Source organism: Neomonachus schauinslandi, chromosome 11, assembly GCF_002201575.2.
Source record: "Neomonachus schauinslandi chromosome 11, ASM220157v2, whole genome shotgun sequence".
NCBI lineage: Eukaryota > Metazoa > Chordata > Mammalia > Carnivora > Phocidae > Neomonachus > Neomonachus schauinslandi.
The window spans coordinates 110986476-111004920 of record NC_058413.1 but is presented as its reverse complement, the minus strand read 5'-3'; the positions used below and the strand labels follow the sequence as shown (position 1 = coordinate 111004920).

Genomic DNA, 18445 nt, shown 5'->3' with positions numbered 1-18445 from the left:
CAGCAGGGGGAAGGGGCACCTCCAGACATGCACCTGTTCTCCAGTGGAGCCTGCCTCCGGACATGCACCTGCATACAAGCGGGGCCCCACCACCTGACATTTCAGGTGTGCCAGGGGCCGTCCTAGCTCCACAGCTTTGCACACAATGTTTCCAAGCCTTGTAGTGTCCTTAGTCCCCAAACACTCAGTCCGGTGACACTGCCTTCGCTCCAAAGTCTTAGATGGAAGCTGCTATGCAGGGAGGCCTTCTCTGCCCTTCCTACATCCCACCTCACTCAGACGTAGATACCCAACCTGTGTATGTTCATATTATCCTAATAACACCTCAATTATAGTATTTGTCACATAGGTTTCAGCGATCGATTTACATATTGACCTGACCCCCACACTTAACTTCCTTCCCTGCAAGGCCTCTGTCTCATTCATCTGGGTACCCTCCTTACCTAACAAAGGCACCACCTAACTACTGAATTTATTTGTTCATAAACATCCGATTGAAATACCTTTCTCATTTGCATTATACTTAACAACAAGCCATGTGTATGATTGATTCCAAAGACAAAGAGTGCAGGAGTTAAGCATTCTCTCTGCTTCACTTACTTTGTGGGGGATCTAAAGCAAACACTATAAAGTAGATGTTAGTGTCATGTTACAGATTAGAGAACTGTGTGATCTGATGTATGTAAAGTGCTTTGAACAGTTCTGTACATAATAGCTGTTCAATAAATGTGAGTGACTATTAGCTCAGTTCCTACTAAGTCTCAACATAAAATCATGTGGTTGTTTTTAAATCTGAAGTCCCAGCTCTCCCAAAATATGAATAGCATTACTTCATCACTGGCCAGATTTGATCAATACTATCCCACTGTTTTCTTCCAGGTTTTTCTTGGAAACTTAAAAAGCACGTGGTGTGTGAGAAGACTGTGCCCCTGATAATGAACCCAAGATAACCACGCATTACAAACACGAAGAAAATCCTGGTGTGTGGTGCACTGCAGCGTGCTGGATGCATCTGTGTACCTGATGTGTGAAGGAATCAGCCTTGGGTCGGTCCAGCTGCGAATGTCACACACACACACACACAAAGGATGACAGAATACCAGTCTTTACCTATTACCCAGGATATAATGAGCATCTCCATCCACGAGAAGCAGGATGTTTTCATCCTGAACAGCTGTTTTGCATTATCTGTGCTGGTTTCATTAGGAAGGAGTTTGGTGCCTTCAAATCTGTCAGCTGCGTTCATGACTAGCAGTCCCAGAAAAATGGTAAAGGACGCAGCGTGTGCTACAAACTTCATGAATGGTCCTCGCATAATCTTCCCCATCTGCCACAATACACACCGAAAGAAAATCTTAACTTTGTTTCATACACTTTGCCAAACACACATGCACATGCACAAGAATAAATGTGTATTCCAACGTTCTCCTAAGATAATTATGTATATTTATATAACTGATGAAAGAAAAACAATTCTTCACGCCATTTGAAAATGTTAGTCATACCCCGCATCGACATACGCTGATATTCTGGATTTATAATTCAATCAGCTCACTCCTCTGTTAAATGATACTTAAGTTCTTAAAATATTCTATAACACTGACAAGATAATATTTTACGACAAAAGGCAGAGCATAGTATCATCATTATTCATAAACACCGAACTGCTTTAGTGAGGATAAAGTATCGAAGAAGCAGCGGTGAAGGTCTGGAGCGGAATCGGCTTTGCACTGGTCCGTATCCGCCTGTCTGCTCTCCTCACGGCGTCTGTCAGTGACGCGGGCGCACGTGAGGCTGGGCGCGGGGTGTCCTGCTGACCAGGGAAGCAGCCTGAGCACCATGATCCCGACAGCAGGCAGGTCCCATGAAGTACTCGGAGCCCTGCCCTGGAACGACGCTGGATTTAAAGCCCAACATGTTAACTTCAGGTTCCAGGTTCATTCCCTCATGAGCTGAGTGGCAGTGAGTAAAAGTCCTAAATGATGTGAAACTCAGGTTCTTCATGTGAAACACGCAGGCAGTCAGAGCTCCTGTCTCCTGCAGTGCAGGATGAGTGTCCGTGTGAGATGCACGAGTCCTCGGTGGGCAGAGGGGCGGTACGTGTCCGGGATGAGTCTCAAGGGCTCTGCGCCTCCCCTGAAATGCTGAATGACTCCGTATGCATGTGCAGTTTCTCTTAGGAGACGGGTCAACACGTTCAACGGATTCTCAACTGAATACATTGTAACAGGAAAATGTGTGAACTAGTACTACCACCCCCTGGCCAGCACTCACTCTGTGCCAGGTGTCACTTCGGTGCTTTACTCTGTCCACTCATGTCACCATGGCAACAGTCTGAGGGCAGGTGCCGCTCAGATGCCCATGTGGACAATGAAAAGTCTGAGACAGGGAGATCCGGAAACTGGCCTAGACGTCACCCAGCTCAGAAGTGGTGGAGCTGGGGTCTAAAAGCAGGCATTCCCATTTCACAGTTGATGCTTCTGTGTGGTTTACAAACAATTGCTTATTTTTTCATTAAAGTACAGAGCTATGTCAATTCTTCGAGAAAAAACGGTTCTTCTGAAAAAAGCTAAATGCTGTAATGGGAGGGATGTATGGGATCATTGTTCTCTGTTCCTACAAGCCTTACTTGTCTATATGTTTTTCAAAATCATAAAAGTTAAAGCTGAAATAAATCATACAGTTGAGTCTCTTCTCTCTTCTTTTTAAAAGGATTTTATTTATTTGAGAGAAAGAGCACGAGAGAGCGAGAGCGTGTGAGTGAGGATGAGCAGGGGTGGGGGGCCAGAGGAGAAGCAGGCTTCCCGCGGAGCAGGGAGCCCGACGCGGGGCTCGATCCCAGGACGCTGAGATCATGACCTGAGCTGAAGGCAGACGCGTGACTGAGCCACCCAGGCGCCCTAGTCTCTTCTCCCTTGATACTGAGAATCTTACGCCAGGCAGAATATCAGGATGCATGCGTGCTCGGGTATCTATCTACCTCTGTCTAGATCTAGCTAGCCAGCTTTAAGACAATGGATCCACAGAATTAGATACACTTAGATATACTGCAGAGCAACCCACAGTTACTTCATAAAAATCAGCTGTAAAAATGTCTAAAAATCATACTTCCGTAAGAATGCTCATCAAATTGAATCAAAGAGTATATTTTGTTTGTGTTTTTAAAGATCCTGTTTAAACAGAACTCTCAAGTAATCAAATAAGGGTGAAGCAAAAACAAATGGGTGATGGGGTAGGTTTGATTTTCTTTTGCCTCTTTTCCTGAACTACGTTTCTGTAAAAATACGAATATATTAAAAAGGTTGGGGATAAAAATGGGGTAGAGAACAAAGCTGCCCACAGTGAGGTGGGCCGCAGGTCAGAGAGCTCTGGGACATGAGCTGAACTGTCCTAGATACGCATGAAGTCAGCGTCCTGCCTTCGGGGCAGAGCCTGCGATTCCTGCCTCCCTCCTCCTCTGGGGTGTGGCCCTTCTTGGTTTGATTCAGAAAGGGGAGAGGAGAATCAAACCAGGCATCTTTGCTGCTTATGAAACGTGCTAGTTTAAATGCAAAAAAAAAGCAAAAAAACAAACACAAGAATTTGGTTAGCAGGAAACTAAAATGATGTGTTTGGATATTCATAACCCTCTATTTCTTTTCATTTTTTAAAAGATTTATTTATTTATTTTAGAGAGAGAGTGCAAGTGGGGGGGAAGGGAGAGAATCACAAGCAGACTCCCCACTAAGTGTGGAGCCCCACACAGGGCTCAATCTCACGACCCTAAGATCATGACCTGAGCAGAAACCAAGAGTCTGACGCCCAACTAAGCCACCCAGGTGCCCCCATACCTCTATTTCTTACTACAAATCACTAAGCATTGTTTCCCTTTAAACTAACAGAGATTCTAGCACTATTCAGTGGACTTTAAGAATTGAATTATCCATTTTAGTAAAATCTGTCATCTATATATGCTCAGCTGTAAATAAATTTCTAAAAAAAAAAAAAACTGTAAAGAAGGGGACTTACCAATTGAATAAGGTGAATAATTGATTCACCTGACAAATTTTTGAGGGTAAGTATTGAAAGAAATATTTGGTTTTGGATATTATATATTATACTTTCTTCAAGTATTTATTGATGACTAAATACCTAACTGCCAAATGCCAATAGGAACAGAAAAGGTTGAAGCAATCTCTGACCTATTTTGCTTACCATAATACCCTCTAGTTCTATCCACATCGTTGCAAATGGCAAGAGTTCATTCTTTTTTTTTTATTTTTGAAGATTTTATTCATTTGAGAGAGACAGACAGACAGAGAGAGAGCATGAGCGGGGGAAGGCAGAGGCAGAGGGAGAAGCAGACTCCCCGCTGAGCAGGGAGCCCGATGTGGGACTCGATCCCAGGACCCCGGGATCATGACCTGAGCTGAAGGCAGACGCTTAACCAACTGAGCCACCCAGATGCCCCAAGATTACATTCTTTCTGATGGCTGAGTAATATTCCATTGTAAGTAAGACAAGTCAGAGAAAGACAAATACCATATGATCTCACTCATATGTGGAATTTAAGAAATAAAACAGATGAATATAGGGGAAGGGAAGGAAAAATAAGATGAAAACAGAGAGGGAGGCAAACCATGAGAGACTCTTAACTCTAGGAAACAAACTGAGGGTTGCTGGAGGGGAGGTGGGTGGGGGGAGGGGGTAACTGGGGGATGGGCATTAAGGAGGGCACGTGATGTAATGAGCACTGGGTGTTATATGCAACTGATGATTCACTAAATTCTACCCCTGAAAATAATAATATACTATAACAAGTTTGAAGCTAGCTTAAGCTAAAATGATTTGAAGTCACAACATGACCTATTTTTATTGTAATGAACATAAAACATATTTGGGTTATGGTGAAAAAAGAAAACAAGTAAAGAAAAAACTTTCTGCAAGAAGAAAGCAGACTTGAGGAAAGAAAACCAACTTTACATGGACAGAGACTCTGTCAAGGTGCACAAGCCTGCAATCTGATCTGGCTTAACTCTCATGGATATGTTGGAAACTTCTTAGTCTTCAAAGTAGTTTTTTTTTTTTTTTTTTTTAAGTAGGTTCCACACCCAGTGTGGAGCTCAGCGCAGGCCTTAAACTCACAACCTTGAGATCATGACCTGAGCTGAAATCCAGAGTCAGATGCTTAACCAACTGAGCCACCCAGGCACCCCTAGTATTTAAAATAGTATTTTAAATAAAAGCATTAATATAGCTTAAGCAAATATTCCCCCATAACCTGTAAATAATGTTTATGTTCATTGCTAAGGGAAAAACTGTGAAAACCGACTTTACCATCATACTTCAAAGGTAAATAACAGGCAGTAAAATAGATTTTAGATAAAAAAAAAAATACCTTGACAGCGTCCTTTTAATTTGATTATTTGCCTCAGGGTTCATAAATGGGATGGAAAACAGATGCCAGAAAAGAAACATGACCAGGGAAGAAGAAATAGTAAAGGAAATCAGGTTAATGAGGATTCAATCAAAATCTAAGAAACTCTAAGGACTGCCAAAAATAGTCTCTTGACAAAATACCAGCATTCTGGGAGGCATCGTGCATTTGAACGCACTGGATGTGGAGAAGGACAATCATTCAGTTCGGAAAGATACTACAGTTTAACTGATCACAGAGTAATCAGTAATCAGAAGGTAATTCAGAACAGCCCCGCCCCCGCTCACTCAGTTCAGCTGCAATCTCTGGACGCTCGGGAAATGTAAGGGACGAAGAGAACACCCACATACACGGATGTGGCCCGTGGCGTAGCAAGGATAATTCAGAATTTCTGTTTCAAAGTGAAATCTGTCACGCCTATGACAAAGGCAAGAAAAGGAAAATTACAACTTTCCAGAAGATCTATGCTACTAACTTCTCATTCCAGTAAATCTCACTCTTTTCATCATTTATGTTTTACTTATAAAAGCTCAATTTGGGGGCCTTATATGTTTTAAGGGAAATGACAGGTTCTACCCTCAGGGAAAACCACTCAGTTTCCAGCCGCTCGCATCATCATACTGGGAGGAATTCTGTAGGTCCCTCTATACGGGAAGCCCGGCGCCCACTGTCACCAGGACCCACTTAGAAAGGTCCCTTCAAGCTGACGCATCAAATATGTGACAAAGTAATAAGAAGACAACATGTTGGTCATGGAGACACAGGTGTCTGTCTCCACCTGCTACAGGTGTTTGAAGATGAGCCCACACGTGTCAAGAACAAGCGAGGATTCGACTGGCATTTCTACGTGGCACGTGGACGGTGTGGCAGAGATCTTAGCCATAGAGCTGTAGAATTATTTCAGTCTGACTCTCAGAGCTGAGACTGAGCCATTCCAGAAATGTGGCTTCAAAAACATGAAGAATAAGACTGTTGTCAGAATCCTGTGCCTGTTCCCGAAACGACAGGTCAACTGTATTCCAGACTGAATTGTCACACTCAGGAAAGGCGGGTCCATTCGAACGTATGATTTCCACCAAAGTCTGGGCAGATGGGTTTTGCTGTCCTGTTACAGTGTATTCTGTCCCTAAAATAAGTATTCTTCACTGACACAAGCATCACAGAGTTTACCTGATTGTTCTTTACTTGAAATAAGATTTATCTGGTCAGGTTAAGCCAAAATAAATACAAGAAAAAGAACTTTCATCTCAAACTTTGCCAGAGGAGGAATAAAAGACAAAAAAAAATTTATCTTTTAGGATTATATTTGAAATATCTGCTCAATGCACACTATGACCTCATTAAAATTTATAGAAATATATGAATAGACACACCTACAGAGGGGATGGAAAGAAATATACTGAACAGTAACTCGGTACCCTTTCTCAACTCAGCAGTGGTGGTATTATGGGTTAATTTTCTATCCATTTTCCCCCCTCTATTTCCTACAGCAAATAGATGTTATTTTTGTAATATTAAAAATAATAATATGATTTCAGCCCAGCTGTGGCTTCCATGAAATTTTCATGCGGGAGTTAGAAATCTCCCTGCTCAGCTGGCTCGGACGTACACAGCTGGACAGACTTCGGGGGGACGGCGCACGGGCAGGCTTCACAGACGTACCTTGCTGCATGGAGCAAACCAGTAGATGAGAGCCAGGAAGGGCAATCCGACAGCTACCCCGAGGACCACCAGAAACTTCACCGCCATCGTCTGCTGCCGTAGACCGGACAGGTTCTCATACCAGATGGACAGAAGCTGCTGCTGACAGTTTGGATGAGCTACAAACTAGCAGGGAAGCAACAGACCATTTAATAGTTTCATTAGAGAAAAGTTCAGAAACTCCTTCCTTGTGTTCTAGTATTTTGTTCTGTGGTCCCTGACGAAAAATATTGTTAGAGAAAGAACAAACATAAAACATCCAGTTGTCAGGCATCAAGCAAGATGGCAGGAGGTTCTAATACATATCATATAGATTTGAAGATTCCAATTTATCAAACTCTTCCTTTATGACTAATGGGCTTTCTTTGAAAGCATAGAAAAATTTCTGAAATTTAATATTATAAAAAGGTTCATCAATGCTTTGCAAAGGACTCATATTTTTTTTTCCATCTTGAAAAAGTGATGTAAACATCCTACTGGCCCAGATATTTAAATACTTTAAAAAAGCACGCCACCTTTTCTGCAGACCTACAATGCTACACCTACTTATTCCCATTTGTATATGGGTCCATTTCTGGACTGCCTATTCTATTCCATTGATATATTTTCATTCCTGTGCCATAAACTCTTTCAATTAAGAAAACTTTATAATTAAATTCTACCTGTTTTTTTTTTCAAAATTTTCTATTCTCGCATATTTACTTTTTATAAATGAATGTCACATATGACAGAGGGCAACATTATTTGATACACAAAAAGCAACAATGTGAAATAAAAATTGATAAAAAATATTGAAACGTTAGATAAAGGGACTACCAATGCTTAAGGATGGTTAACCTTGAAGATAATTAAAACATGATACAATGTATATCTTCTCAGAATGGTAAGATTTAGTAACACGCATTTTGAGTAGAAAAAAATAAGCCCTCTGATACACTGTTGGCATGTATATAAACTGGTACACTTTTTCTGAAGGGAAACTTGGCAAATAGTTTGAATTAACAAAAACCTGAAAAAAATTATCTCTTAAATAGTAAGCAGATTAAATTAAATAATAATATAACAACACAGCCTTTGAAAAGATGAGATGGATGCTTATTTACTGAAAGGTGAAGATGTTCAAGATATAAATTTGTGGAGAGGAATATAATAGTGATTAACTACTCTCCATTAAGAACTGGGAATATAGGGGCGCCCGGGTGGCTCAGTCGGTTAAGCATCTGCCTTCAGCTCAGGTCATGATCCCAGGGTCCTGGGATCGAGCCCCGCATCGGGCTCCCTGCTCGGCGGGAAGCCTGCTTCTCCCTCTCCCACTCCCCTGCTTGTGTTCCCTCTCTCACTGTGTCTCTCCCTGTCAAATAAATAAATTAAATCTTAAAAAAAAAAAGAACTGGGAATATAGAAGGGCACCTGGCAGGCTCAGTCCCTAGAGCGTGCGATTCTTAATCTTGGGGCTATGAGTTCATCCCACGTTGGGTGTAGAAATTACTTAAAAGTAAAATCTTAGGGGTGCCTGGGTGGCTCAGTCATTAAGTATCTGCCTTCTGCTCAGGTCATGATCCCAGGGTCCTGGGATGGAGCCCCACATCGGGCTCCCTGCTCTGTGGGAAGCCTGCTTCTCCCTCTCCCACTCCCCCTGCTTGTTTTCCCTCTCTCGCTGTGTCTCCCTCTGTCAAATAAACAAATAAAACCTTTTAAAAAAAGTAGTATCTTAAAAAAAAAAAAGAATTGGGAAGAGAAAAAGTAGGCACATCTATACTGCTTAAAAACTTACCGTAAGCATATATGACTTTTAGTAGACTATTTTATTATATAATAAAAAAGTCTACATACACTTTTTTTCATAGAACCCATCCTTAAAAACTGTTTTTATAAAGATACCTAACCTAAGAAAGCAATCACGAATGGGGACTCTCTGTGAAGACAGAGATGGAAAGTACTCCACAAATAGTGTCGTTGGAGGGGTCTGAGGGCTCAGGTCCCGAGCAGGAACACATCAACAAATGGGAAATGGCACTGGATCTCAAACACTGATGTTTCTCCCCTATAACCAATACCTTATAATCTGGACACACGCTGTCATTTTTATATCATTAGTTAGGGAAAGGAAAGCGACAATCACGGCATAAACAAGTCTAGATTTCAAAGACTGGCGTGTCGAGTAGATTAAAATGACTCACAGCTAGGCTCTTGGGATTGCTGAGAGAACCTGCCTTGTGCACCTGTATATTAGAAAAAGCCAGCTCAAGCTAATCATGGCAGCCCTTCATCCCTACATGGCACCAAGAAAAGTGGAAATAATGCAAATGGGGCTTCAGGCCTGACCTTACTTTTTTTACTTCATATTTAATGGCTAGTTTTAGACGGCTGAGATTTGGACGACCGTGATCTCCCCCACTGTGGCACACTTCAACGTCCCCATTCAGGATGGCCTCCACTTCTTCAGTATTTCTGCACAGATCAAGGAGTCCAACAACAAAATCTTTGCACTGCATTGACAGTTTTTTGTAGTCATTCTAGGAAAGACAAAGCAAAGGAAAAATCAATAACAGAGAAGTACCACGCTTACTATGCTATGCAGTGAGATTTATCAGTGACTTGATGGTTTGTAGAGAAAACAAACAGAAAAATACTCTCTTTTGGTTTACTGTTCTTTTAATGTGCTTTAATTGCTATTCTGCTGAGGGATTTCTGAAATATCTTAGCACCATAAAGATTTTCTTCATATCCAAAGAAAGGAGATTTGTCTAAAACATAATCAAAGCTAACAAAAAGTCATGTAACCTGCCAAACTCACATGTGGTTCAGGAAAAATACAAAGTAAGCAACTTTCCCCTCAGCCTGATCATGGTACTTTGCATACATAGTATTTCTTATGTTCATGGTTTCATCAGTAAGCACATAACCCACATATGATAGATCTTTTGGAAGATCTTGTAAACTATGTTGGTAAACTTGAGAAACACAGGACATTTGGAGAGGTTTCAGAGAAAAGCAAACACGTGTCATTTATCTATTTAATAAATCGCTATTGAGGAACCTTATGTACCAAAATCAGGGTCAAAAGAGAAGATCTAATATAAAGCCTGAAAACCAAGACTCTTCTCTTTGGAGAAAAGAAAATTTAAGAAAATGTTTTTGTTATAATTTATTGCTGATGACCTAATATTACGTTGGGAAGATTAGGAAGTGTAGATCATAGTCATCAAAAATTTACATCTTGAAAACATACTCAACATTACTATTCATCAGAGAATCCAAGTCAAAACCACAATGAGATACCACCTTACATCTGTGAGAATGGCTAAAATAAAAAAGATAAGAAATAACATGCTGCCAAGATTATAGAAAAAAGGGAACTTGCATGTACTGTCGGTGGGAATATAAATTGGTACAGATGCTATGGAGAACAGTCTGAAGGCTCCTCAAAAAATTAAGGGGCACCTGGGTGGCTTAGTGGGTTAAGCGAGAGACTCTTGGTTTCAGCTCAGGTCATGATCTCAGGGTCTTGGGATTGAGCCCCTTGTCAGGCTCTGTGCTCAGCGGGGGGATCTGCTTGAGATTCTCTCCCTCTCCCTCTGCCCCTCCCCCTGCTCTAGCACACATGCACATGCCGCCCCCCGCCAGCCTCTCTCACATAAATCTTTCCAAAAAATTCAAAGTAAAAATACCATAGGATATAGTAATGCCACTACTGGATATTTACCCAAAGAAAAGTGAATACACTAATTTGAAAAGATACATGCACCCCTTGTTTATTGCAGCATTATTTACAATAGCCAAGATATGGAGGCGGTCTAAGTGCCCAGTGACAGGTGAATGGATGAGGAAGAAGTGGTATATACACACAATGGAGTATTACTCCGCCGTGAAAGAGAGTGAGATCTTGCCATTTGCAACAACATGGATGGACCTAGAGGGTATTATGCTAAATGAAATAAGTCAGACAGTGAAAGACAAATACTGTATGATTTCACTCAAATATGAAATTTAAGAAACAAAACAAAGCAGAAACAGACCCATAAATAGAGAACAGAGGGATGATTGCCAGAGAGGAGAGGCAGGGGGCTGGGCAAAATGGATGGAGGGAAGTGGAGGTCAGGCTTTCAGTTATGGAATGAACAGTTCACGGGATTAAAAGCACAGCACAGGGAATACAGTCAGTGGTCTTGTAATAGTGTTGTGTGTGACACGACACCATAACATACAGACTTGTTGAATCACTGGGCTGTACACCTGAAACTAATGGGACACTGCGTGTCAACCACATTTCAGTTAAAAAAAACTCTAATTTATATATACCAGGCATTAATATCTTCATTCAGGTCTTTCTAATACTTCCTCCCTGGTTTTTCTCTTCCATTGAAATGAGGCCATTTATAGCCCAGCGTCAATCAAGAAAACCTACTAACTCGAGTCTGTTGCATTGCAAATGGATTCCATTATGTCCTGTAATCTTCATAGTCATCTTGCTTAGTTTGGTTAAATAATGTGTCCAATGCAGACACTTGGTATCAAAATCAGGCTTCAAATCCAGCTCTATTTGGCCCCAAACTCTTTGCCTTTAAGAATTATGCCACTTTGTCTCTTGTTTGTAGAATGCTTTTCTTTTTTTTTTTTTAAAGATTTTATTTATTTATTTGACAGACAGAGAGAGCACACAAGCAGGGGGAGCGGCAGAGGGAGAAGCAGGCTCCCCGAGGAGCAGGGAGCCCGACGCAGGGCCGATCCCAGGACCCGGGGATCATGACCTGAGCTGAAGGCAGACGCTTCACCAACTGAGCCACCCAGGCACACCGTAGAATGCTTTTCTATTTTGATCTTTGAAGACCTGGGAAGCAGGTAGGGCCAATACTATTCCCATTTTGCACATCAAAAATCTAAGGTCCCCTGAGGTCACACAGCCTGAGCGGCAGATTACTCTTGGAGACACAGCTTTGCTAGTTGTCTCCTCGATCCTGAAACTACTGGTGTGCGTAGGATGGAAATACCCCTAGAAAGAATCAGGAGAGGAAGACACTGGACTACGAGTGGCTCTGGATGTTAGTCAGTAAGGTAGTATTTGGGGGAAGTCTATAAGTATGAAGCACCTACTTGGTCTCCTCTCTGTAAATCACGCCAAGTAGCCTTCCATTACAGGTTAGTGCCCTATACACAGGCGACACCTTGCTAACTGCAGGTGCAAACAGGTTCTCTAAGGGCAACTTGACAAAACAAATTATGCTTAACTGAGAATGGCTCACGCCACTTCCAAACTGTCTATCTGGTCAGACAGTATGCACAGTCACAAGGAAACAGCTTTACCCTTTTCATGCAATAGTCAATTAGGGTCCTGGGGAAGATCATGAAGTCTGCAAGCGGGTATGTTCCCCAGGTTCACTATCCAGTAGAGTGGCTAGGGGCTGGGGCTTTTACACGTAAATATCCCTGTAATCCAATCACAGATCTTCCATTGTTTAGTCTTGTGATCTCAGATAGGTTAAAACCATTCTATGAGGTAGGTGCTGTTATTATTTCTATTTTACGAATGAGAAAACTGAGGTTTAGTGAGATTAAACAAGCTTATACTGCATGTGCAAAGTACAGCCTTGCAAGAGACAGTGAGGCTGGCGGGTTAATTCTGGGCCACACCACACATTAGTAAATTAGAGGTGAGTGTTTGCCTGACAGCCTCGGAGCTGGAGAGAGATGACAGACGGCGGAGTTCGGGCTGGGAATCCGGGCTTTCATCCCCTCTGGGGGCAGCACAAGCATGCGGACCAAGTGGCATCTGGCAGTTCTCTCCACGTACCCTTTATAGAAAGACTCCCCAACATTCCTCCTGAGTGACGACCTCTTTCATAGCTACAAACTTCTGTTTTTGCTGTTACCTTGCTCTGAAGTAGCTCTTCCCTCCTCGGCATCCCCGAATCCTATGTGTTCTGCCCTAAGCCGCTGACAGGCCATCGTACCTGTAACTTCCCTGAGAACTAATCCAGAGATTAGAGAACTGAACGCTGCTGTCTCTGGACTTGCAGAGCTCATGCAGTGCTTTCTCTCTACAGTGTACCTACTTCTGGGCGCATGTGTCCCCCGGTTATACCATGACTTCCTTCCGCTCACTCGTCTTTCTGGCCTCAGCAGCACCTCCCGCTGTGCTCTGAACCCAGACACGGTCCCACGGGAGATGGAACCCAGCTCTGGAGTACAGCACACCCAGATTCTGATCCCAGCTCCGCCAAGTACCAGTCATTGGTCTTGGGCCTTAATCACCTTTCTATGCCTCCATCTCATCATCTGAAAAGCAACTAGTATCTTCTCAAGGCTGTGATGAGAATTAGACATAACAAAGGTAAAGTGTCTACAGTAGAGCATCTCTAAATGGTAGTGATCACAAGTTTTACTACATTTCATTATAACAGAGCTTGTTCAGAAAACACATAGTTCTTTCCAACCACAGTGACTAACTGAGCACCCAATGGAAGCTTATGAATACCCTGGACTCCAGCTCTGGGGAGTGAAGTCCTCAACGTTCATGACCTACCTTGAACTCTTTCTCAATGTTGGCCAGCACCGCCAGCTCGTTGCTCAGCTCTAAAGCAGTCATGACTGGGTCCTCGCTAGACAGTGACAGGTAAGCTGGACTTGCCAGGCCCTTGTAGGCATTAATCCTCGATCTGGAGTGACTGAAGGAGTCGTGCTTCTGTTTCTGGTTGCACTCACTGCACTTGCAGAAGTAATCGTGAGGCCGTTCAATCCGAGCGCCTTTCCGCAAGAGGGTGTGCACGATTTCGTATTCCTGGCAGTGGGCAGCCAGAATGATGGGCGTCACATCATGAGAGAACCGTGTCCCGTCTTCATCATAGGCATAAAAGTCGTCTTGCTGGAGTTCAGACTGGCTGGGGCTGGTGGCTAGCCTCTTGCCTTCTGCAAAAGCTGGATGACTGAGAATGGCTTCCACAATCCGAACGTAACCTTTACTAATAGCGAGAAGCAAGGCGTCCCCAACGCGAGACAGGTTTTCTTTCTTGAGAAGCAGTTCTGTGATTTCCAGATGCTCATTGGCCACTGCCAACTGCAGGGCATTCTGGCCCATGTAATCCACACAGTTGACATTCAGCGAGAGACTTTCTTCCAACATCTTCCTCACCACCGGGATGTTGCCATATTCAGCAGCATCTAAAAAACGTTCCTCCTCAGCAGATAAGCTTGTTGAGCGATCATTAAACATGTATGCTGGTCCCCGGTTAGCTAACCTTCTCCCCTTCTCGCGGAGAATCGTCTGCCGCCGGTGGGCCAGCCTATTGTCGGTGTCTCGGCTGTAATAAAATAGAAAGATTGGGAATAAATCCTATTAAGAGCATTTCACTGTGCCAAATGACCTGCCATTCATCTAATGCAACCCTCAAGTACATTAGATGTTGTCTCACCGTCTCTAGACCAACTACAATATAAATGAAAATGCGTTTATCTGTTAATGGATTCCAAGAGCTTCTCCTTTAAGAAAGCCAAGCACTTTGCAGATTTTAATGTTTCCATTTGGGGTGGAGACTCTGGCAATTCCCACAATCTCTCTGTACCATTCACACCGGGATTAATAGGTGTGTTTCAATCACAGAGGGTAAGGCCCAGGAAAACCAATGGTGGGAAAAGCAAACTTTTCTGCCCTTACAAATTTTATAGTCTTGGGAGAAACTGGGAATCAGCACAGTGCCTTGTTATCAGCTGTTTGTCATGATACACCCAGAGCAGGGTCATCTAGCAATGCTTCCAGGAGAAAGTTATAGGCTAAACACGGAAGGATGGGTAGGACTCAGGCGAGGGTGTGTTGGGAGTGTGGGACAGAGGTTGGGTGCAGGTAGAGAGCTTCTCCAGAGGAGGGATCAACCAGATGCTACATCACAGGTTTCATTAATAGGACCTGGACTCTACGAGGTGTAAAAATCACTGGAAATGAGAACATGGTGATTAAGGCGTAGGTGGGAAAGAACACTTCTGTGATGGAGACAGTGGTCAAGGAGGTGGCTAGACTTCAACGTAAGCCTTCAGTGTGGGATACGAGAAAGTGATGCCTTCTTTTTTTTTTTTTTTTAAAGATTTTATTTATTTTTTTGACAGAGAGAGACATAGCGAGAGCAGGAACACAAGCAGGGGGAGTGGGAGAGGGAGAAGCAGGCTTCCCGCCGAGCAGGGAGCCCGATGTGGGACTCGATCCCAGGACCCTGGGATCATGACCTGAGCCGAAGGCAGACGCTTAACGCCTGAGCCACCCAGGCACCCAAAGTGATGCCTTCTTTTCCTTATTGATTTATAACTTTATGTCTTAAAGTTTAAGGCTCAATCCTTATCACTATCACCAACCAGAGACTCAAATGGGCAATTCCCTGCAGAACAAGGAAAGGCCATGTTAGGAAGGTGAGGGGCTGAAGAGAAGGAAAAAGGTGTGATTGATGATAGATGTGATAGATGTTTCCTCTCTTTATAAATGTTTATAGAGCCATCCCTCGAAAGACTGTCACAAATTTCCCAGTAGGAAGAGAACTTTGGGACTTAAAGTCCAAAGACCCCATAAACCATCCTCCTCTCCAAGGGGCCTAATTATCTTTTTCTATGAGTCCTTATCCATCTCGATACCAAATCTCTTGTCTATCGTAGTGTGGTGGCCAAAGAAGTAGCAAGATGTCAGCAACTCAGAAATGGATTATGGTTCTCTAAGGAGCTCAAAGAGTATGCTGCCATTTTCACCAGTGTTTTCCATAGACTTGCTCAACACTAAGCCCTTCAGCCATCCATGGTCTCTTCAAAAGTAACCAGGCTGATGTTTTATTAAAGAGACAGCTTCGTAAATTTAAAAAATGATGTCCAGGGGGGTGCCTGGTGGCTCAGTCAGTTAAGCATCTGACTCTTGATTTTGGCTCAGGTCATGATCTCAGAATTGTGAGACTGAGCTCTGCATCAAGCTCTATGCTCCTCACTGAGGAGCATATCCCTCTCCCTCTGCTCCCCACCCCCCGTTCTCTCTCTCTAAAGTAAATAAATAAAATCTTTAAAAATAAAAAAATAAAAATAAATTAAAAATGATGTCAAGGGCCAATGGCTAGACATATGCCACAATTCCAGTAATTTTTAAAGTGGGTCTTTACATTAAAAATAGAGCCACTCTGTGACCCAGCAATTGCATTGTTAGGTATTTACCCCAAAGATATAGATGTAGTGAAAAGAAGGGACACCTGCACCCCAGTGTTCATAGCAGCAATGTCCACAACAGCCAAACTGTGGAAGGAGTCGAGATGTCCTTCAACAGATGAATGGATAAAGAAGATGTGGTCCATATAGACAATGGAATATTACTCAGCCATCAGAAAGGATGAATACCTACCATTTGCATCAACATGGATGGAACTGGAGGGGATTATGCTAAGTGAAATAAGTCAAGCAGAGAAAGATAATTATCATATGGTTTCACTCATATGTGGAACATAAGGAATAGCATGGAAGACCATAGGGGAAGGGAGGGAAAACTGAATGGGAAGAAATCAGAGGGAGAGACAAGCCATGAGAGACTATGGACCCCGGGAAACAAACTGAGGGTTTTAGAGGGGAAGGGGGTTGGGGGATAGGGTAGTGAGGTGATGGGTATTAAGGAGGGCACATGATGTGATGAGCACGGGGTGTTATATGCAACTAATGAATCATTGAACACTACAACAAAAACTTATGATGTACTATATGCTGGCTAACTGAACGTAAATAAAAATAAATAAATAAAAATAAAACTACACTAGTGTAAGATTGAGATTTGGCTTTTCCGTTCGAGAGACAAAGTTTTCTTGGATTGTTGGTCTGTTTTTGATAAGAAATTATAAACAAAGTTTCTTCTTTCTTTTATCTACCCAGAAAGCCAAAGTTTCTATATTTTTGTCTTTATCAGGTCTTTGATCACTTAAGAAAGTTAAAATTTCTCATTATTAAAGGAGTTAAGTTTTGCTAACAACTATATAACCTTCTGTAGAAACTCTTATTGCCACCTTGGGTAAATAGAGAACTAAATATTAAGTTGTGTAATGATCTAGGCATGTGCTTTAAACTCTTCTGAGGTTTTTAACAAACTTCCCAAGATTTGATATAATTGAAGTCATTTGGCTAATTAGGCTTGTTTATTTGGTATGTTAAGTTACATGAGAAACACTGTCAAACCAATGATAAATGTTGAGTTATACTGTATGGGTAAATGCTATGTGTGTTCCAGAAAGTACATGAAATTTCTAAAGTTTTCATGTATCGTGATATAAGGTCATCTCTTGACATTCTAATTACTGAAGTGTTGTGTATCACAGATACACCTGGGTTTTCTAGTCAACTGCATTGTAATGAACTCAGATCTTCAAAAAAAAAAAAAAAGTGGGTCTTTAGATACTGTATAAGGAAGCTTTGTTAAGTAATAAGGGAATTATTTCTACATTTTGATTTCTTTAGCTATTGCTTTGTTTTCAATTCCATTTTTAGTTTTATCAAACTTATGCATGTGCACAATTTAAGGACTCTATAAGCGTGTTATAAAAAAACAGCAACCCTCTGTTCTTCATTTTTCCCTCTTCCTGATCCACAGAGGCAATATTATCAACTATTTTAGCTGATTATTTTATAATTTCAGTCCTTATATCCATATAACTTAGTAATATTGTGATTTCTGATTTTCCAAGTTTGTCATTATCTGTAGACTTCCCACCAAAGCTGAGCATTTATCTCACTTTCACAATCTCCCTCCCCTCGCACACACACCCACATGGACACACACAAACACACTTCACGGCCCCTGTTATTCCATAGTTACAGCGTAAGTCTTGCCAGGTAACTATGACGCTCGGATAATGCGGGGCTAGTCCCGGCCGTGACAAGCAGCACACCATGGTGTCTTTCCTCACTTCCCTGTGTCCTGAAACCCAGTAGTTAAAAATTCTCTTTCCGTATTCATACACTTCATGTTCTGTGTACTTATGACTAATTCAACAAAAATCTACTCTCCTTCAATCTGTATCTTCTTTTAACTCATCCAACATACTATGTGTTTTTGAATTTTAGCTTCTTAAAGAATATCTGCTAACCTATACCCGGATGCGGTCTAGACTCAAATGTATGTTGTCTTTGGATCTTCCTTTTGGCATCCTCCCAAAGATTCTCTTCGCTTTGCTTTTGTGTTGGGTTCTTTGTGTACTGTATCCCAGAACCTCCTCTCTCTTAGTTCTGCCCATGCTCCAGGAGCTAACTGCGAAAGTACGCATGGGAGGCAGACTTCTTCAGATGTTGCATGTCTAAAAATGACTTTGTATTATCAACAATCTTATTGGT

At 42.1% G+C, this 18445-nt stretch overlaps 1 protein-coding gene across 1 annotated transcript in view; it reads right to left on the bottom strand.

Moving 5' to 3' along the window:
- The window catches only part of TRPC6 (transient receptor potential cation channel subfamily C member 6), a 116213-nt gene that overhangs the window by 17151 nt on the left and 80617 nt on the right, over positions 1-18445 (bottom strand). Inside the window, exons 2-5 of the mRNA XM_044919428.1 lie at positions 13641-14415; positions 9448-9633; positions 7079-7243; positions 1111-1327 (exon numbers count right to left, since the gene is read on the bottom strand). Of these exons, the coding sequence (XP_044775363.1) occupies positions 1111-1327; positions 7079-7243; positions 9448-9633; positions 13641-14415 (1343 nt within the window). The remainder of the gene's footprint in view (positions 1-1110; positions 1328-7078; positions 7244-9447; positions 9634-13640; positions 14416-18445) is intronic.